The sequence below is a fragment of the Alternaria dauci genome, chromosome 7 (assembly GCF_042100115.1).
Source record: "Alternaria dauci strain A2016 chromosome 7, whole genome shotgun sequence".
Taxonomy (NCBI): domain Eukaryota; kingdom Fungi; phylum Ascomycota; class Dothideomycetes; order Pleosporales; family Pleosporaceae; genus Alternaria; species Alternaria dauci.
Window position 1 is genome coordinate 1842316 of NC_091278.1, and position 16262 is coordinate 1858577.

Sequence of the window (16262 nt, forward strand, 5' to 3'; positions counted from 1 at the left end):
TGTGTTGAGGCTCTTCTGGCTTCGAGGTAGTAGCTTCCGTACTGTCCTCCTTGTGGTCCGTAGACCCATCGGCTCCTGACACATCCATAGATGCAACCATCCCTTTGCGGTCTGCGCAGCGCAGTTTTCCCCAAGTCTTTGGAAGTCGGTATACTGGATACTGCATCGGGTCGCTTCGATCGGGATGCGCGTATGACTCTCCAGTTCCGCGAAAGTTTTTGAAGGGGAACTGATAGGGCGGGGGGTATGCTGGAGGAGTTGGTCTTGAATGCGCTCGTGTTGGAGGCAACGGTATGTCTGGGGCTAAGATAGAAGTAGCAGATTTAATCGTGATCTGCGATTCTCCTTTTTCGGCAAGCTCATGGACGTTGGTTTCAGAGATGACGGCGTTGATGCCCAATATGCGAAGAAACTCGCACAACACACGTGGTGTAAAGGCACAGATGGTGAGGAAGCCGAGGATGCGGAGGTAGGTCGGGATCCCATTATGGGTATACTCGTAGCGGACGTTCCAGCAGAAATAGTTTGCTTCCCAGTATAGGTAATCGAAACCCTCGCTAAGACAGTAGATGATCTTGGGAATAACGCCAGAAAACACGATGTCGTAGCCGATTCCGAGAGTTACCATGAGGAGGCAGAAGAGAAGAACGATAGTGTCGGTGTGCATCTTGGTAGGAAAGCGTGCGACACGCGAGCTTGCGATGCGGAGCATAGCGAGGTTCCAGGAGCAGTAAGTTTCTCGAAATTGTGTTGATAGCTTTGGTATTGTAGCTACGGCGTTCAGGCCTATGATTGCGTGCTGTCGAGCAGAAGGTGGGGAATGAGGAGATATGTTGTATTGTGCGTAGGCAAAAAGTTATTTCGGTTGGGGTTGGGGTTGTGGCTGGGGCCGTATCAAATAGTCGGTCACTATGGAGACGGTGACGATGGTATCGTAAGGCATATGCGAGTCGCAAATTGCGGTGCAGAGCGATGGACAAACGGAGAGCTTGGCGCGATATCGGCGGCGTATGGAAAGTGAATGGGACGATGATTAGTGAAGGATATCGTCAACGTGAAAAGGACATATCAGCCAATGATAGCTGCAGATAGAGGAACACACCATTCCAAAAGACGGTCTCATCACAGGAGTGTTGATGATGGATTGCTGAACTTGGTGTAATAGATCAGATGATGAACATCTACGGCCACGTAGGAAGATGGGCTGGGGCAATGAAAATGAACCTCCATGCGCAGCTCTGGACCTCCGTTCCAAAATCACGTTCTTCGTCCGATTTGAAGATCCAAAGCTTTTGCGAGGACGTAGAGCATTTCCAACCGCACACATGCCACATCCTTCTCTTTACACATCCGGACTGGGTTACCTACAATGGCCTCTACTTCAATTCTTCGATTTGACTGAACATCTTGGAGCATACTGGGTTCTATTCCAGACTTGTTCGGGATCCTGGCCTGCGCCCGCCCAAGCTGGACGTTTACCTCTTCCAGTGTAATTTCGTATCCGTGAGCAGCTGCAATATCGCGAATCTCCAGCATCACGGCTAGAACCACACCGTTCGCTTCCTCTGAAGCGGTTAGCACATCTGCATCTTTGCTTAGAGCAAGAGCACACATGGGGTTCCAGGATGCATTTACGAGTAGCTTGAACCATCGCTTCTGCTGAACATCGTCGTAGAATTCCGCGGTAGCACCGGCAGCAGTGACAAGCTCCGTGAAAGCTTTTGCATGCGTTCCTTCCGCAGATGATGGATAAGCTCCGACTTGGAGCTGCTCGACTTCGCCGTGTTTGATGACGCCGGCTGGTCGTTGGGTGGCGGGCATGTACACAACAGCGCTGATGATCGGGTTGTGTGGGTATGCCCTCACGTATTCTTCTTCGATACCAACGCCATTCTGAACAAGTACGATAGCCGTGTGTCCGGGCGTTACAGCGGGAGCGATGAGCTTCGGTACCGTATCTGGGATAGCTTTGCTGCAGACGATGATATAGTCAAATGGGTCCGACGATTGAGATGCTGCTTCTCCACAGTCCCGTACTGCATTGGGCCTGAAGTGTAGATTTTGGCCAAATATCGACGAATTGATGATGAAGCCATCTTTCTTTACAACTTCGTAGTTTGAGCGGCAGACGGCAGTAGTTGAAGCTACCTTGCTGAGGAGATACAGGTATACTGTTCCCACGCTACCAGCACCGAAAAGAAGAATTCTCGGCTGCGACTCAGAAGACATGGTAGCACTTCAGTATTAAAAATGATGTTGTGTTTAGTCTGCTGCCGTGCGACGTGAAGGATGCATGGATGCATGTCCGAGTGTTAGCTTTACGGCGATAGCCGTGCCCCCCAATCCTTCGCCCCGGCCTCGGTAGCTGTACCCAAGATCAGTAAGGCACTCCATTACCCACAATGAGTAAGCCGTGCGCAGCAACAGCCAATACTTGGTCTCACGCTCAATCAGCAAACCAATTGTACTGGCAGGACATTTTTACTTACGAGCTTAGTTTTTGTGGCACATGCTCCCACAGTAGCATTATCTGTCGTTCAGGATGAAACACCGCACACCCAACTACACACCATTTACTGGCATGCAAGAGCTCAGCTAGCAGCATCGACCGATACGGGGATCTCAGCCGCGCGAGGGTCCCGCCAAAACCAGGTGTGGCTTTTTCTGCAATCTAGACGCTCGCCTCCATTCGCTGCCATCGTTACCCATGCCGCACCCTGCATGCTGGGTCCAGGAAAAAGAGTGGTCAAGTCCGTGGGACTATGATTGATACGTCTCCCAAGAGCTGGGCAAATGACTCCAGGTTATCAGCCCCATTCGCCAGCCGTGGTTATAACAGTCACGAGCTGATCTGGCGCTCTCGTATTCTGATAGTCCTTTTAGCTTCGTCGCGTCAAGCAATCTGCCGGCAGGATAGCGCGCAACATTGCGAAGATGCACAACTTCTTTTTCGTCCTTCTTAGCGCATTCATAGCGCACGTTTTCGCAGCGAGTCAAATCGCACTCTTCTCAGACGATAACTGTCAAGAATCTCTGAGAGGTATCGAAGGTCCGAACGGCTACCCCAATGGCACCTGTACAGATCTCAGGCGCAATGGCGCGTATGGAAGCTTTCAGGTCGTCGGACTGGACCCAGGCTGCACCGGTATGTGCTTTGCGAGAATGAGGACGAGATGGTTCGGATGGCCATGCTGACTATGTGTACAGTTACTATCTACATGAACGACACGACGGTCGATATGTGTTCCGGCTACCAGGAAGAAATACAACCGATCGATTGCTACAACTCAACCTTTGCATACTACAGCATCGACTTCTGCGATGCCGGTGCCTTGCCTACATCCACGGCGTCACCATCCTCACCTTCCCCAGCCTCCTCAGGCTTGTCGACGGGCGCTATCGTGGGGGCAGCAGTCGGCGGGGGCATAGCGCTGGGCATAATAATCGGACTGGCAGTGTTTCTCGTCATGAGGAAGCGAAACTCGGCACGGTTACAGGAGGCACGAGGTTCTACAGAGCTTACAAGCGTGACACCGGTCGAAGTGCATGCAAAGCACCTCCAGGAGCTAGGAACAGGAGCGGTGGCGTACAAACACCATCCTGTGGAGATTGAGCAGCCGCCTGTTGAACTTGCGGGGATGGAGATGAGGCGCGATGAAGGGAAGAGACTGCATTAGGATTAGATAGCTCGGGTACATGTACCCGAGCTATGAAGTGCATATCCACATCATGAGCAACGCGGAGTGCACACAATCAGTACATCGTAATCCTGTTCATAGTCCACCCAAAGATCGCCATCATCCTGGATTCTGGAACCACAAGCTCAAGAAAGTGCCCGAATAGATCGACTTTCCTCTAGCGTCAAAAGGGCTCTCAGCCGTCTACCGCGACTTCAGCAAACACCCAATCACCGTTTCGATACACGATATCTCCGTCTAGTGCCGCTTCACCAACATCAAACGCAACCCTGTGGAGATATACCCCGCCTGCCTCACTCTTAATGCCAGTGCCCATAAACGCTGTTCTCGGCTGGCTGCGCATGGCACTAAGAGCGAGTTCTACCTGCTGCGGGTCGAAGAGTTGCAAGACCCCATCGTCGTCCAGGCTCCAGCGTCTCACAGTCATCGATGAGTGTGGGTAGGGTACTTTCTCGAGAAGTTTGAAGAGCCATAGATACTCAATGCGGGGCATTGTCTCGATGACCTGTAATGGTTTAATCCAATTTCCCTGGGGAAAGCCAACGCATGAGCATGACAGGTGTTTCAAAGTCGCAGCGTGCAGGCGCAGGAAGTTTGTCCACTCCTCGTGAGGGAGAAACAAATCTTCGAGATGGATATGCGAGAAGCCAGGCCAGTGGAATGGTCCAGTTGGCTGGTAAGATAGTTCTAAGAAAACATTGTCGCCGCGGAACTCGAACTTGCGCAAATCTGAGGCTGTGCCGAGCAATTTTTGAAGCCACCCATAACTGACTTGGCCCAAGACTGAGACATGACGGACCTGCTTTGAGAAGTAGTTTTTCCAGACTGCGGAGTCGAGTTCGAAGAATGTGATCATGTCATCGTTGGAATACTCTGTGTTCCACAACTCGAAACCCAATCCTATCTTGTCGTGCACATTGGCTTTTTGAAGAGTCTGCAGGACCAAGTCATACACTCGACTCACACCACTGTCCCCACGCCTCTCCTTTAGACTGTGTTCCTCCGGTGCTTTCCCTGAAAGTATATGAGCTCGTCCACACCGAATACCACCGTCGACAGGCTCGAGATCATGATAATAGAAACTAATCACATCGATCTGAACAAGCTCTAGGCTGTCAAGCTCGCGAAATACCCGCTCGAGAATCAACGAATCCATGCCGGAGCGTTCAACGCTGACTTGCAAATCTTTCTGCGTTTCTTCTTCTGGGATCTCATGTATGGTGTGTCCAACGCGTTCGCCGCTCACAGTGATCTGGCGGACATGTTTGGATAGTACAGGATGATGACAGATTTCGAATAGCGTGGCAAGGCTCGTAGGGTGCAGGATGACGACGAGGTGACGGAAGAAGCGTCGTCCAAAGGCGTTTGCCGAATTGGCAGTGAGTGCGCGACACACGAGGCGTAGATTGATGAGTTCTTCATCCTCAAGATGATCGGAGATGTCGCCTACGACCTCCATCGGCAAATCGGGTAGTCGAAAGAGCAGTTGCGATGCTCTAGCGAGAGCCGCTTTTGCTCTGTCGCGAGCGGTAATCATGCCGGCAGTGCAACACCGGTGGCGATGGAGAAAGCGATGATGAGGGGTCAGAGTCGATTGTAAGCAAGAGAAGGCTGTTGTCGTATCTGGGACGCTCTTGCCCATTTGTCCACACCAGTGTCGTGCGTTCTTAATGCTTAGCCAAACCGTCACTCTGGGAAGGCACCACTGAGAACATGAGCAGCGGACGATTTGCTCTCGATCCCTTGAGGGATACAACATCACTGTACTGGACTGATCTAAGTGGACTTCGTGGTCAGCAGTTGGTAACATAGAGCTCTGTCGCATGCCAGTGTGATAGCGTCAAAGCCTCGCGTTTGCATACAGCCATGGCCTCAAGGACTCTCCCGATGTCTGAACCATCTCACACACTAGGAAAACTTGAGAATGAAAAGAGGCCGATCAGAGGCAATGGTAAATGTACAAATGTGAACAGAGGTCTATGGCCATAACCAGAATTACAGAGATACCAAAAGTGTAACGCCGCCAAATGCGTCTCCCAACTCCACAAACCGATTTATCCAAATAAACTCCAGAAGCAAGTGTTACCAAAACCACAAGCCGGATGTGGTCAGCCTGATATCAGGTGTTCCAGGTAACCCGTATCAACGAGCCTGGTACGTGTGGCTCTTATAAACACCTAGTGCCACCACCACCATCCGTGACTTCTTAAACCTTCTTCTTCTTTGTATGAAACATGTTATATTCTGGTCGCTTCCTCTTCAAAGTTGGATCAGCCGCTGTCTGTCCGGTTGGTGCCCTTGGCTTGGGTGCGCTAAACGACATCCCGGGTGGTAACGACGTCCGCGCGGGCGGTGGATTGCGCTGCTGTGGTGCTGGCCTTTGTGTAATAGTTGGGCGGTTTGCGGACAACGACGGTGTGGGGCGAGCTTCGGATTTGTTGGTAACGGAGGCCGAAGCTTGCCTGGACACTACCATGCTTCGTGGAGCTTCGTTTTCTGCCATCCTGACCATCCTTGCCGGTGCTTGCCTGACGGTGATCTTCCTCTGCTCTAGCAGATGTTGTGGTATGTGGCTAGCCTTTGGGCGCTCGCGGCCGTGATCGAACATGCCACGCTTCAACTTGTCGAAGGCGGCTTTGCCAGTCTTCGCCGGCGCACCCGAGGGTTGGCCCCAGCTGCTTGTAGTGCGGCCAGTGAACATCTTACTCGCGCCAGCGCCGTATCCGAATCGGGTCTCAACGATAAGTGTCTTGTTCTGTGCGCGATCTTTCTGCAGCGCTTGCATCTGCTGCTTGAGAGCCTCTTTGTCGGCCTCTTTCTCTAGTTCCGCATCTTTCTTCAGTTTGCGGTAGACTTTGCTCCAGTTTCGGGGGTCGCGCGGCTCATGCGGCTTCTTGTCCCAGTCCGGAATGTCGCGCTTGATGAAACGAAGCCATATCTCGCCTGTCTCTCCCAGTAATTGTGGGCAGTTTGCCTCGAGCTCCAGGAGTTGGTCTGGGCTTTGTACGAATCGGAGGACGGGTTGCAGGAAGGAGTAGGGTAGATCGCCAACGTCTCGAAGCATATCGATGTTCTTGATCAGGCGTTGTCGAGCCAGCTCGAAGAGGCTTGCGACGGGCATGGTGATGGTAGGGTGTATTGCGGGCGTCTATTCAAAAACGAAGGGTACAAGTTGTTGCGAGGCGGAAGTCGAGGGTTGGACGATGCAGTATTCTAAGAGCCGTTGGTCGTATACTTATGGTTTGCCGTGAAATTTCGTTGGTAGGGTAACTGCTGTGCGACGTGAATCATGGATAGGCGGAATGAGGGCAGCGTGGACCGTGGTTGGGGCTGAGGACCCCACGGGGCTCACGATAGCATCGTGGTAGCCTAGTCCGGAAAGAGAGGTTTATTGTCTATACGGCGCTTGCCAGAACAATGCGAAGCGATTAATGGGAGAGTGAAGCACGGGAGGTGAAGGTGAAAGTAGAGAGGACGGTGCTGGGGACATGTCTCTGACGTCTGGTAGCAAGTGCCAGACGCTAACAGAGACCCTGGTCGCACGCGTTCATCAACTCGCGGAACTTCGACATCGCGACTTCAACCACTGCAACAACGTACCCCATTCAAACAGCCTCTCCACGCCAGCAGCCTAAACGGAAAAGAATGGCGATCAAAGATTGGGGCCTCTTGTCCCAAGCGGACGAAGGTAGACTATCTAGCATTCGGCGTGTAGCTTCTACTAATCCCAACAGATGCGCTTCACAATGTATCCCGCCTACTAGCTGTTGAGGCTCGCCCATACACCAACACGGCCGGTCGCATACTCAAGCCAGACTTCTTTGAGGATGCGCGCCCCAGACAACTCCCCTCCCCGCCCCCAGAGGCCTCTGCTGCGGAAGAGGAAGCAGCGGCAGTCATTGTCGAGCGCGAGCGACAAGCACACAATATCGAGATATGGCGGAAAGACATCATGAACGAGCTGTCACTCTTGGACTTTGCGATATTGCGTTCTGAATTCACTACGAACAGCAACCACACTGAGCGAGAGCGTTACGCTGTTGAGAAGACGGCCATCGAGGCAAAGCAAGAGCACGTGCGCAAAACGATAGAAGATTTGCGCATCAGATTGGTCGAGGCGAAAGAGACGCTTGCCGTACGTAAGACGTATGACGAGCTCACAGAGAAGATCACAAGTAGCAAGATGCTGAAGCCGCGGGACGAGCAAGCGAATGCCCACGAGAAGCTGGACCAGGAGATAGAGGAACTCAGAAACGAAGTGCAGTCGGCGAAGAATACCTGGAGTGAACGTCGCACACAGTTTGGACGGATCGAGGAGGAGGCACGCGGCATGTTACGCATGATCAAGGACGAGAAAGAGGAAGCCGAGCGCAAGGAGGGTATGATGAAGGACGGCGACGAGGATGGCGAGGGCGAGGGCAGCACTTCTAGGGGAGATGCTAGTCATGCTGGTACACCCAGGCCGGACGGTGGCATGACCCCAGTGCATGCTAGTCAGAGCGGTGAAGGTTCATCCTCTTTGAGGGTACCACCACAGGATCGCTTGAAGCCTCTGTCGCGGGACGTCAGCGCTGCGCCATCGCCTGCCAGATCTGGTGCTGCCGATGATACGGAGATGGTAGATATGGGAGCACACTCAGGAGACGGGAATGATGGTGACTCTTCCGGTCTCGAAGAAGGCGAAGACCTTGAGGAGGGGGAGGATGATGGCGAAGATCGTCCAGAGATCAAGATGGACGAGTCGTGATCACGTTTTGAACAGCAGTCAGTCTGCTTGATGATTTGATTGCATAGCGCGGTGTTCAGGGTATCATTCCATCTTCTTTACAGCGGTGCCATGTCCAGCTGCGGTACCAACCATCTGTCTCTGCAGCGGTCACGAGTCTAAGCGGCCTCGCGCATGGCTGCCTTGCCCTTTTCAACAGCCTCTTCCGCCTTGGTGACTTCCTCGGGTGATGCCTGGCCGCCGCCTTCCTTGTTGTTCTCCTACAAATCATCAGCACTTGGTACTTAGTCCAGTCACGTCTTCAACTTACGAGCTCCTCCTCCAGCTTCTCTACTGCCTGCTCAATCTTGACCTTCATGCCAGGCAGAACATTCTTGGTTTCTTGAAGGGCTTGACGCTGTGCTGTTGTTAGACTTGATGTGCCGGATATCTGCCTCGGTAGCCGCGCATACCTCCTGTCTCAAGGTGTACTCAGCATTGTCGTCGCCCTCGCTACTCTCAGCCTTTTTGATGCGCGCCTCTTGCTGTTTGATTTCCTTGTGGTAGCTTGCTTCTTCCTTGACAAGGCGGGTCACGACGCCAGTTGCGATAGCGAGCTTGGAGGGAGGGGCCATGTTTGAATGAAACTTGAAGCAGACGTATCTGTAGTTTGGAAAGGGAGAAGATTGGAGATATCAGTTGCTTCACGTCAGTTTCCGTGGCTGCCTGCTTGTAAACATTTGTTCACGGCGGGGCTAGCTGCCGCCCCACTACCTAGACATTAGTTTACAGCATATGGACATGTGTACGAGCGGAACGTTGCAGTGCTGGACTACGGCGATCTTGCAACTGTTTCCAATCTTTCATGAAAACATAGCCGACTAATAGTCGTCTTCCAGCCCTCAAGCTGCGCCTTCAATGGATGTGCCAAGACCACTTACGTCCATTTGCAGACTAGACTGAACGCGTCCCAGTGCCCACGCGTCGAAAGGAGTGCGCGCAACAAGCCCACCATCCCTAGCAACCCCTCTACAACAACAGTACATTCACTGTTGCTGCCCCATAGAGTACCGCCACCATGGACTCTTCCCCAGCGAAGCGCCGCTCCGAGCGCACTTCTGCATCGGCGACTCCAAGACGAAGCGCTCGTGGTCAGAATTCTCAGATGCCCGACAGCAGTCCAGCGCCGGCAGGTCCAGACGAGCAGTTGCAGTCTGAGGCTTCGCAGGCCTCACAGCGTGGGTCGCAAGCAACTCCACGCAACGCAAGATTCCAATCCGCTTCAACACAATCCCCGCTCTTCTTCCGCTCATCGCCTACCGTCCGCTCCGGCACTGAACCAGCTAATGGCGACGATGAGAGCGATGGTGGTGCAACACCAAAAGCGTCTGCACAGACGATTGGGGGTATGCAGTACTCGATATCAAGTGTTGGACGTGTCATTGACAAGCTCAGATTCGTCGCCCATTCATTACGCATCTAGCTCCAGCCCTGGCCGCGCCCGCAATGCCCAGAGCAACGTCCCTGGAAGCAGCAGCAGTGCCCTTTTCGTACGTGGTTCTGAATCCGCAGCTCGCAATCGACGAAGCGACATCCACTCAGACGTCTTTGGCACAAGCTCTACCAATCGCCGACGCAGATTATTTGTCGATGAACATGGCATGCCTGTTCAGGAAGCTTCAGACGCGCCAACCTTTTCCAACATCAACCCAGATACGTCAGACGCGGAAGTCTTGGGCGGAAACTCTTCCCGAGTCATTTGGGGAACCAACGTGTCGCTCGTAGACGCCAGACATGCGATGAGAGATTTCTTGATGAACTTTCGAAGAAAGTATCGCATGATTCAAGACGGCGAGCTGGACGAGAATATCAATCTCCCAGATAGCCATCCGGCCATGGCTAGAGAGTATGTCGATACCATGAAGATGATGCTGGAACTTGGTGTCACGCCTTTGAACTTGGATGCGCGCAATCTCAAGTCGTATCCACCGACCAGGAAGCTTTGGCACCAACTGCAGGCCTACCCCAATGAGATCATCCCCATCATGGACGTAGCAATCAAGGACACCATGCTCGAACTTGCTGAGAAGCGCATGGCAGAGATGCGAGCTCAGATGTCACAAGCACAGCGTGCTGCTCAACCTAGGACTCGCGACTCAAGCTCGCTCCCGCCTATGTTAAGTTCTGATGCCCCTACTCCGGGCGCCCCGTCTCCTGCTCCGTTCGCAGAGATCCCGAATCTGGTCAGCGAAGTTGATCAGAAAACATACAACGTTAGACCATTCGGTCTCGATCATACCATCAACTTGCGCGAGCTCAACCCTGGCGATATGGACAAGCTTGTCAGTGTGAAGGGCCTGGTGATTAGGACTACACCTATTATCCCAGACATGAAGGATGGTAAGTCTACAAGAACAGTGTCAAAGTCTTCGGCTAATCTGGCTAGCTTTCTTCCGCTGCTCTGTATGCAATCATAGCGTCAGAGTCGACATTGATCGTGGCAAGATCACCGAGCCCACCAAGTGCCCGCGCCCCGTGTGCGAGTCGCCAAACTCGATGCAGATCGTGCACAACCGCTCGGGTTTCGCAAACAAACAGGTCATCAAGCTACAGGAGACACCAGATGACATGCCAGACGGGCAGACACCACATTCGGTGTCCTTGTGCGCATATGATGAACTTGTCGATGTATGCAAAGCCGGTGACCGTGTTGAAATCACTGGTATTTTCAAATGCAATCAGGTCCGCATCAATCCGCGTCAGCGATCGGTAAAGAACATTTTCAAGACATATGTTGATGCGCTTCACATTCAAAAAGTCGACAAGAAGCGACTCGGTATTGACGTATCGACAATCGAGGAAGAGCTCGCCGAGCACGCAGCTGGTGACCTGGAAGAAACCCGCAAGGTTTCCGAGGAGGAAGAAGAGAAGATCAAGGCGACCGGTGCTCGTCCTGACGTCTACGAACTCCTTTCTCGCTCGCTGGCGCCCAGTATCTACGAAATGGACGATGTCAAGAAGGGTATTCTGCTCCAGCTCTTTGGTGGTACCAACAAGCAATTCGAAAAAGGAGGTAGCCCGAAATACCGTGGCGACATCAACATCCTGCTCTGTGGTGATCCTTCCACGGCCAAATCTCAGATTCTCCAGTATGTGCATAGGATCGCGCCGCGAGGTGTGTACACTTCTGGAAAGGGTTCCTCTGCTGTCGGTTTGACTGCATACGTTACCCGCGACCCTGAGACACGACAGCTGGTGCTTGAGTCTGGTGCGCTGGTCTTGTCCGATGGTGGTGTATGTTGCATCGATGAGTTCGACAAGATGTCGGAGGCAACTCGATCCGTTCTCCACGAGGTCATGGAGCAGCAGACTGTTTCTATCGCCAAAGCGGGTATCATCACAACACTCAACGCCCGTACTTCGATTCTTGCATCTGCTAACCCCATCGGATCGAAATACAACGTCAACCTTCCCGTCCCTCAAAACATCGACCTCCCACCCACACTCCTCTCACGTTTCGATCTTGTATACCTCGTCCTGGATCGTATTGACGAACAAAACGATCGCCGCATGGCCCGTCACTTGGTCGGCATGTATCTCGAAGACACGCCTGAGAACGCTTCCAAGAACGAGGTAATGCCCATCGAGTTCTTGACCGCATACATATCCTATGCGCGCTCAAACATCCACCCAAAGATTACCGAACCTGCATCGAAAGCTCTTGTGGATGCATACGTCGCTATGCGTAGTCTCGGTGCTGATGTCCGCTCGCAAGAACGAAGGATTACAGCAACCACACGTCAATTGGAATCGATGATCCGTCTCGCCGAAGCACACGCCAAGATGCGCTTATCAGAGGAAGTTACGGCTGACGACGTTCACGAAGCCGTCCGTCTCATCAAGTCGGCGCTCAAACAGGCGGCTACGGATGCACGTACAGGTCTTATCGACATGTCGCTTCTCACTGAAGGCACCTCGACCAGTGATCGTCGCAGGAAAGAAGATCTTAAGCGCGCGGTGCTTGCCTCGCTCGACGAGCTCGGCTCTGCTGGCCAGAGCGTGCGCATGAACGACCTTGTCAAGAAGGTCAGGGAAGGCGCCAGCGAACAAGTGGAGAACCAGGAGTTCCTTGAGGTATTACGCAATGCTGAGCTTGAGGGTGCTGTGCAAATCAGTGGTGAGGGTATGAGGAGAATGGTCAAGAGGGTTGTTGGTGCCTTCTAGGTCAACTATTGTAGGCATGGCGTTTGAGGGGTTATGGGACGAGCATACCTTTATGAGGTGATGATGTGATGTGGTGGATTGGATAGGTGCAAGCATTTCAGTAGTCGCGTAACATTTGTATAGACATCGTTCCCTGCCATGTCCTTTGAAGATACCCACCGTCTTTCGAGTTATAATGTAAGGGGCGATAGCCAAGCTTGAGTAGCAAGTTTTACGCCCGGGAACTTATGCCACTTAATTCTTACATATATCTATCTGATTGTCCAAACATAATCAATATATAAGCACTTTCCTTTTGCAATCAACCACAAGGTGAAGAAGGAGGTGCTTGAGAACTGGGGGCTGACTCAGCGGCAGGCCTCGGCACAAACCGTCAACACCAGCTGCCCTCACACAACGTCCGCAACAGCCCGCCCTCATGTTCACGCTCTATTCTTACAATGCCCAGATTGTGTAGTGAAATTGCCATGAAAGCTCAATGCATACTAGGCGATAAACCCTACCGTTTCCCTCTTGCGTTTGATTCGATAAGTAGTTAATTGCTTGACGGCTACTTTCATCTCAATATCCACCCCGACCGAGACGACACGAATCGCGACTACAATGAAGACTTCCAAGTATGCACCAAAGACGCCCGCTGAGAGCCTGGCGCAATCAAAAGCCGAGAAGCTCAAGCAGGACAAAGATCGAATTACGCGACTGTTGGGACGCGTCCGCTGGAAGGCAGAAATGCTCATGGTGTCTTACATGCGAACCATGGAGATTGTACAGGCAGCTGCTCAGCAGAATGGCCACCACCAGTCCCAACATGCAATGGGTAGCGGCGCATCGAGCGTAAGTGGCTACCAGCCTCAACACCTTGGCTGCCGCAAGACTGACATTGCGCAGAAGCAAGCCGAATCCATGTTCAAGGTAGACTTCTTCGAGTTTTATACGCTACTAGAACGCTACATTACAGACTGTCTCGCTGTATTCGGTATTTCTGTTTCTGCCTCTGCGCCGCGCACAAACTTCAACGCCCTACGTTACGAGACCAACCCCGACCTCCACCGATCGCGGCCGATGGCCTCGCATGCTTTCCACGCCAACCTCTTAGAAGCATTGGATGATGAGAATTGTCCGCTGGCAGGATCTCTGGGTCTACAGGACGTCCGTGTACAACTAGGCATCGCAAAAGAATACCGTAATGCGTGGAAAGATGCGGATAGCAAGGCAAACATATCTAACAGCGACGAGCGCGCAAATATAACGCTCCAAGATTTGCAGCTAGAACACATGTTGCGCAATATCATTGGCGGATGTGACCTTGCTCACGAGGCAGTGCAGCAGCATTCCGACAGTACTACAAATGGTCGTGCATTGACTAGCCAAGACTTCGAGCCGAAGACGATGTACGGATATACTAGCATGGAGATTGAGGATACACCCTTTGAATACATGGACGACGCAATGGACCTGGATTGAATGTGATCTCTTCATCTATAGAGCATCGTCCACGGAGGGATAAGACTTTCCACTTCCCACGCACCGCGACTGAGCGTACCCGACAACATACACTCACCTGGCGTCACTTCTACGATCCAGCCAACACGCAACAACTGCAGAACCTGGGTGGTACCCCCACTAAGCTGACATCTTCAACCTACACCAATGAAGAGCGGTCTGGGAATAGCCAGGGCATATCGCGGCGGGAAATCTGTAGCGATCTATAACAGGATAAGGTCAGTTGACTACGTACTCTTGATTTGCATCTACTCCTAGTCGCCCTCTCTCTTTCCTTCCGTCTTTTATAAGCACAGAGACCGGGCCGTAGCGCTCATCTGCACAGTTTACATGATTGGACGCCTTCTGCGTTCCCTCTCTCTCGAGCTCAGGGCACATGATTTCTGTCTTAAGTGGCCACCGCCCTACCGACTAGTCTCTCATCAATGCCACCCATTGCCTCGATCGGGCTCATCGAACGTTCTTGCGCAACACCAATCTTTTCCATCATATGTTCTTCTTCTTGCTCTTCGTCCTGCAAGACACTGTCCGCGCGATATCTGTTGCCATCCGCTTTGGCTGCTATTTCCTCATGCCCAAGCGTCTCTTGTTCCAGTTCCCACTTGCACCTCTCTTTGCAATCCCAGCATACACTTCTCTTGCACACGCGCATGTCGTACTTCCACTCATGTCGGTTCAACATCTCCTGACAGTGTGTACAGTCCATCGGAATGACAATCGTCTCCAGGTCACCGCGCCGACGTGCGATGCTAAGACCCTTACTAGTGCGGGCGTGAATCTTCATGTCTCCGTCGCTCCTAACGTCACAACCATCGAACACAACGAGCTTGTCGACCTTGCACCACCACGCAGGTCGACCTCCGGCTTCTGTCCGTGCACGGACTGATGTGCTGGTGAACGCCTCCACCTGAGCACCTGGACCTGGCAACCAGCAGCCATTTGTCGTCTGCCTTGGTGGTGTAAACACACGCGTCTTCTCCTCTGTCTTTTCTTTCTTCGTCGACATGTTCAGTCGTTCCTGTAGTAGTTCTGTGGGCGACCGAAGAGCGGCTTTTGATTGTGTCTTTGAATTACGGATTAAATCGTAACGCTTCTCGAGCTCAGAGCGTGGCTTGGATGAGTCGGATACTGGGTTTGCTCCTAGGTTCAGCTCTGCGGGTCGCTTTAGACGTGCGATCGAATTTGTGCGTTGCCGAGGCAAAGAGGTCGATGATGAGGCAGTGTGCTTTGAGGAAACGGATGTGTTTCTTGATCGCTGGTTGGACTCGCTGAGAGCAAGAGATGCGGGCCGCGATTGCGGTGGTAGACTATCGTCGTCTGAGACGTACACCCCGGAGTCTCGATCGCTGGATTGAGTCGAAGTTGCGTTCATTGCGGATGGTACTGGTCTTCGGAGTGGGTTCTCTAGGTTGGCCGATTGTTCAAGAGGGGAAGAAGAAGAAGGCTCTAGCTGTTTTGGAAGTTGTTCTTGGGCCTGCTGGGAAAGTTCTGGCTCCTCTTCTTTGATGATGGTCTGAGACTCGTCTGTCACAGTAGCACATTGAGACTGTCTCGATGACGACGGTTTAGGTGGTGGCGCTGGCGGATCCTCGTTTTCGGTGGAAATCAGTTTCTTGGAATAATTTTGGATTTTGGATTGGACTTCTTGCTCCGACTCCATCGTCGGAACATCTTGATCGGAAGCAGATGGGAGAGCAATGAGCGGTTCTGTCTCCGGTGCCAGGTCAGGTTGCGGTGATTGTAGTGGCATGGCATCCTCGTCAAAAAGGAAGACACCAGAATCCTCGCCATCAGGATTCAGGTCCAAGTCCTTTGCTACCAGAGGAATGGCGATGTTGGATTCCCCGGTTGCAGCATCTTCGGTAAGCAGCGGTGTCTTTGTAGGATCCGCTTTGGCGCTCTTCCAGAAAGCGAATGATGGCATAGCGAATGGGAAACGACCGTAAATACGATAGCAACCGATATTAAGTAAAACAAAAGACTTTCTCTTGCATACATGTTGCCGGCAAGTTGCCCTTTACATATCCAGAGTGACTACACATTCAGCACGAGCTACAGGCTCAGCCCCAGCATCACACACGTACGCGACCTACATCGCCGTTTCCTCTTGATTCACGAAACAGTACTTTGAG

The 16262-nt window shown here is 52.4% G+C and overlaps 8 protein-coding genes across 8 annotated transcripts; 4 read left to right on the forward strand and 4 right to left on the reverse strand.

Annotated features, from left to right (window-relative positions):
• Window positions 1–1257: 1257 nt before the first annotated feature.
• On the reverse strand, window positions 1258–2229 carry ACET3X_007741 (uncharacterized protein; the record flags this gene model as incomplete). The annotated part of the gene is made up of 1 exon (XM_069453921.1): window positions 1258–2229. The coding sequence occupies one exon, from the start codon at window positions 2227–2229 to the stop codon at window positions 1258–1260; it is 972 nt and encodes a 323-aa protein (XP_069304904.1).
• A 705-nt stretch (window positions 2230–2934) lies between these two features.
• Window positions 2935–3677, forward strand: ACET3X_007742 (uncharacterized protein; the record flags this gene model as incomplete). The annotated part of the gene is made up of 2 exons (XM_069453922.1): window positions 2935–3145; window positions 3208–3677. The coding sequence occupies 2 exons, from the start codon at window positions 2935–2937 to the stop codon at window positions 3675–3677; spliced, it is 681 nt and encodes a 226-aa protein (XP_069304905.1).
• A 2227-nt stretch (window positions 3678–5904) lies between these two features.
• Window positions 5905–6819, reverse strand: ACET3X_007743 (uncharacterized protein; the record flags this gene model as incomplete). The annotated part of the gene is made up of 1 exon (XM_069453923.1): window positions 5905–6819. One exon carries the CDS (start codon window positions 6817–6819, stop codon window positions 5905–5907), a length of 915 nt encoding a protein of 304 aa, XP_069304906.1.
• Window positions 6820–7343: 524 nt separating this feature from the next.
• On the forward strand, window positions 7344–8445 carry ACET3X_007744 (uncharacterized protein; the record flags this gene model as incomplete). Its single annotated transcript, XM_069453924.1, has 2 exons — window positions 7344–7386; window positions 7433–8445. The coding sequence occupies 2 exons, from the start codon at window positions 7344–7346 to the stop codon at window positions 8443–8445; spliced, it is 1056 nt and encodes a 351-aa protein (XP_069304907.1).
• Window positions 8446–8582: 137 nt separating this feature from the next.
• Window positions 8583–9038, reverse strand: ACET3X_007745 (uncharacterized protein; the record flags this gene model as incomplete). The annotated part of the gene is made up of 3 exons (XM_069453925.1): window positions 8583–8684; window positions 8735–8821; window positions 8877–9038. 3 exons carry the CDS (start codon window positions 9036–9038, stop codon window positions 8583–8585), a joined length of 351 nt encoding a protein of 116 aa, XP_069304908.1.
• A 443-nt stretch (window positions 9039–9481) lies between these two features.
• ACET3X_007746 (uncharacterized protein) lies at window positions 9482–12627 on the forward strand (the record flags this gene model as incomplete). The annotated part of the gene is made up of 3 exons (XM_069453926.1): window positions 9482–9809; window positions 9859–10803; window positions 10850–12627. 3 exons carry the CDS (start codon window positions 9482–9484, stop codon window positions 12625–12627), a joined length of 3051 nt encoding a protein of 1016 aa, XP_069304909.1.
• A 603-nt stretch (window positions 12628–13230) lies between these two features.
• On the forward strand, window positions 13231–14091 carry ACET3X_007747 (uncharacterized protein; the record flags this gene model as incomplete). The annotated part of the gene is made up of 2 exons (XM_069453927.1): window positions 13231–13461; window positions 13516–14091. The coding sequence occupies 2 exons, from the start codon at window positions 13231–13233 to the stop codon at window positions 14089–14091; spliced, it is 807 nt and encodes a 268-aa protein (XP_069304910.1).
• A 427-nt stretch (window positions 14092–14518) lies between these two features.
• On the reverse strand, window positions 14519–16054 carry ACET3X_007748 (uncharacterized protein; the record flags this gene model as incomplete). Its single annotated transcript, XM_069453928.1, has 1 exon — window positions 14519–16054. The coding sequence occupies one exon, from the start codon at window positions 16052–16054 to the stop codon at window positions 14519–14521; it is 1536 nt and encodes a 511-aa protein (XP_069304911.1).
• Window positions 16055–16262: the final 208 nt, after the last annotated feature.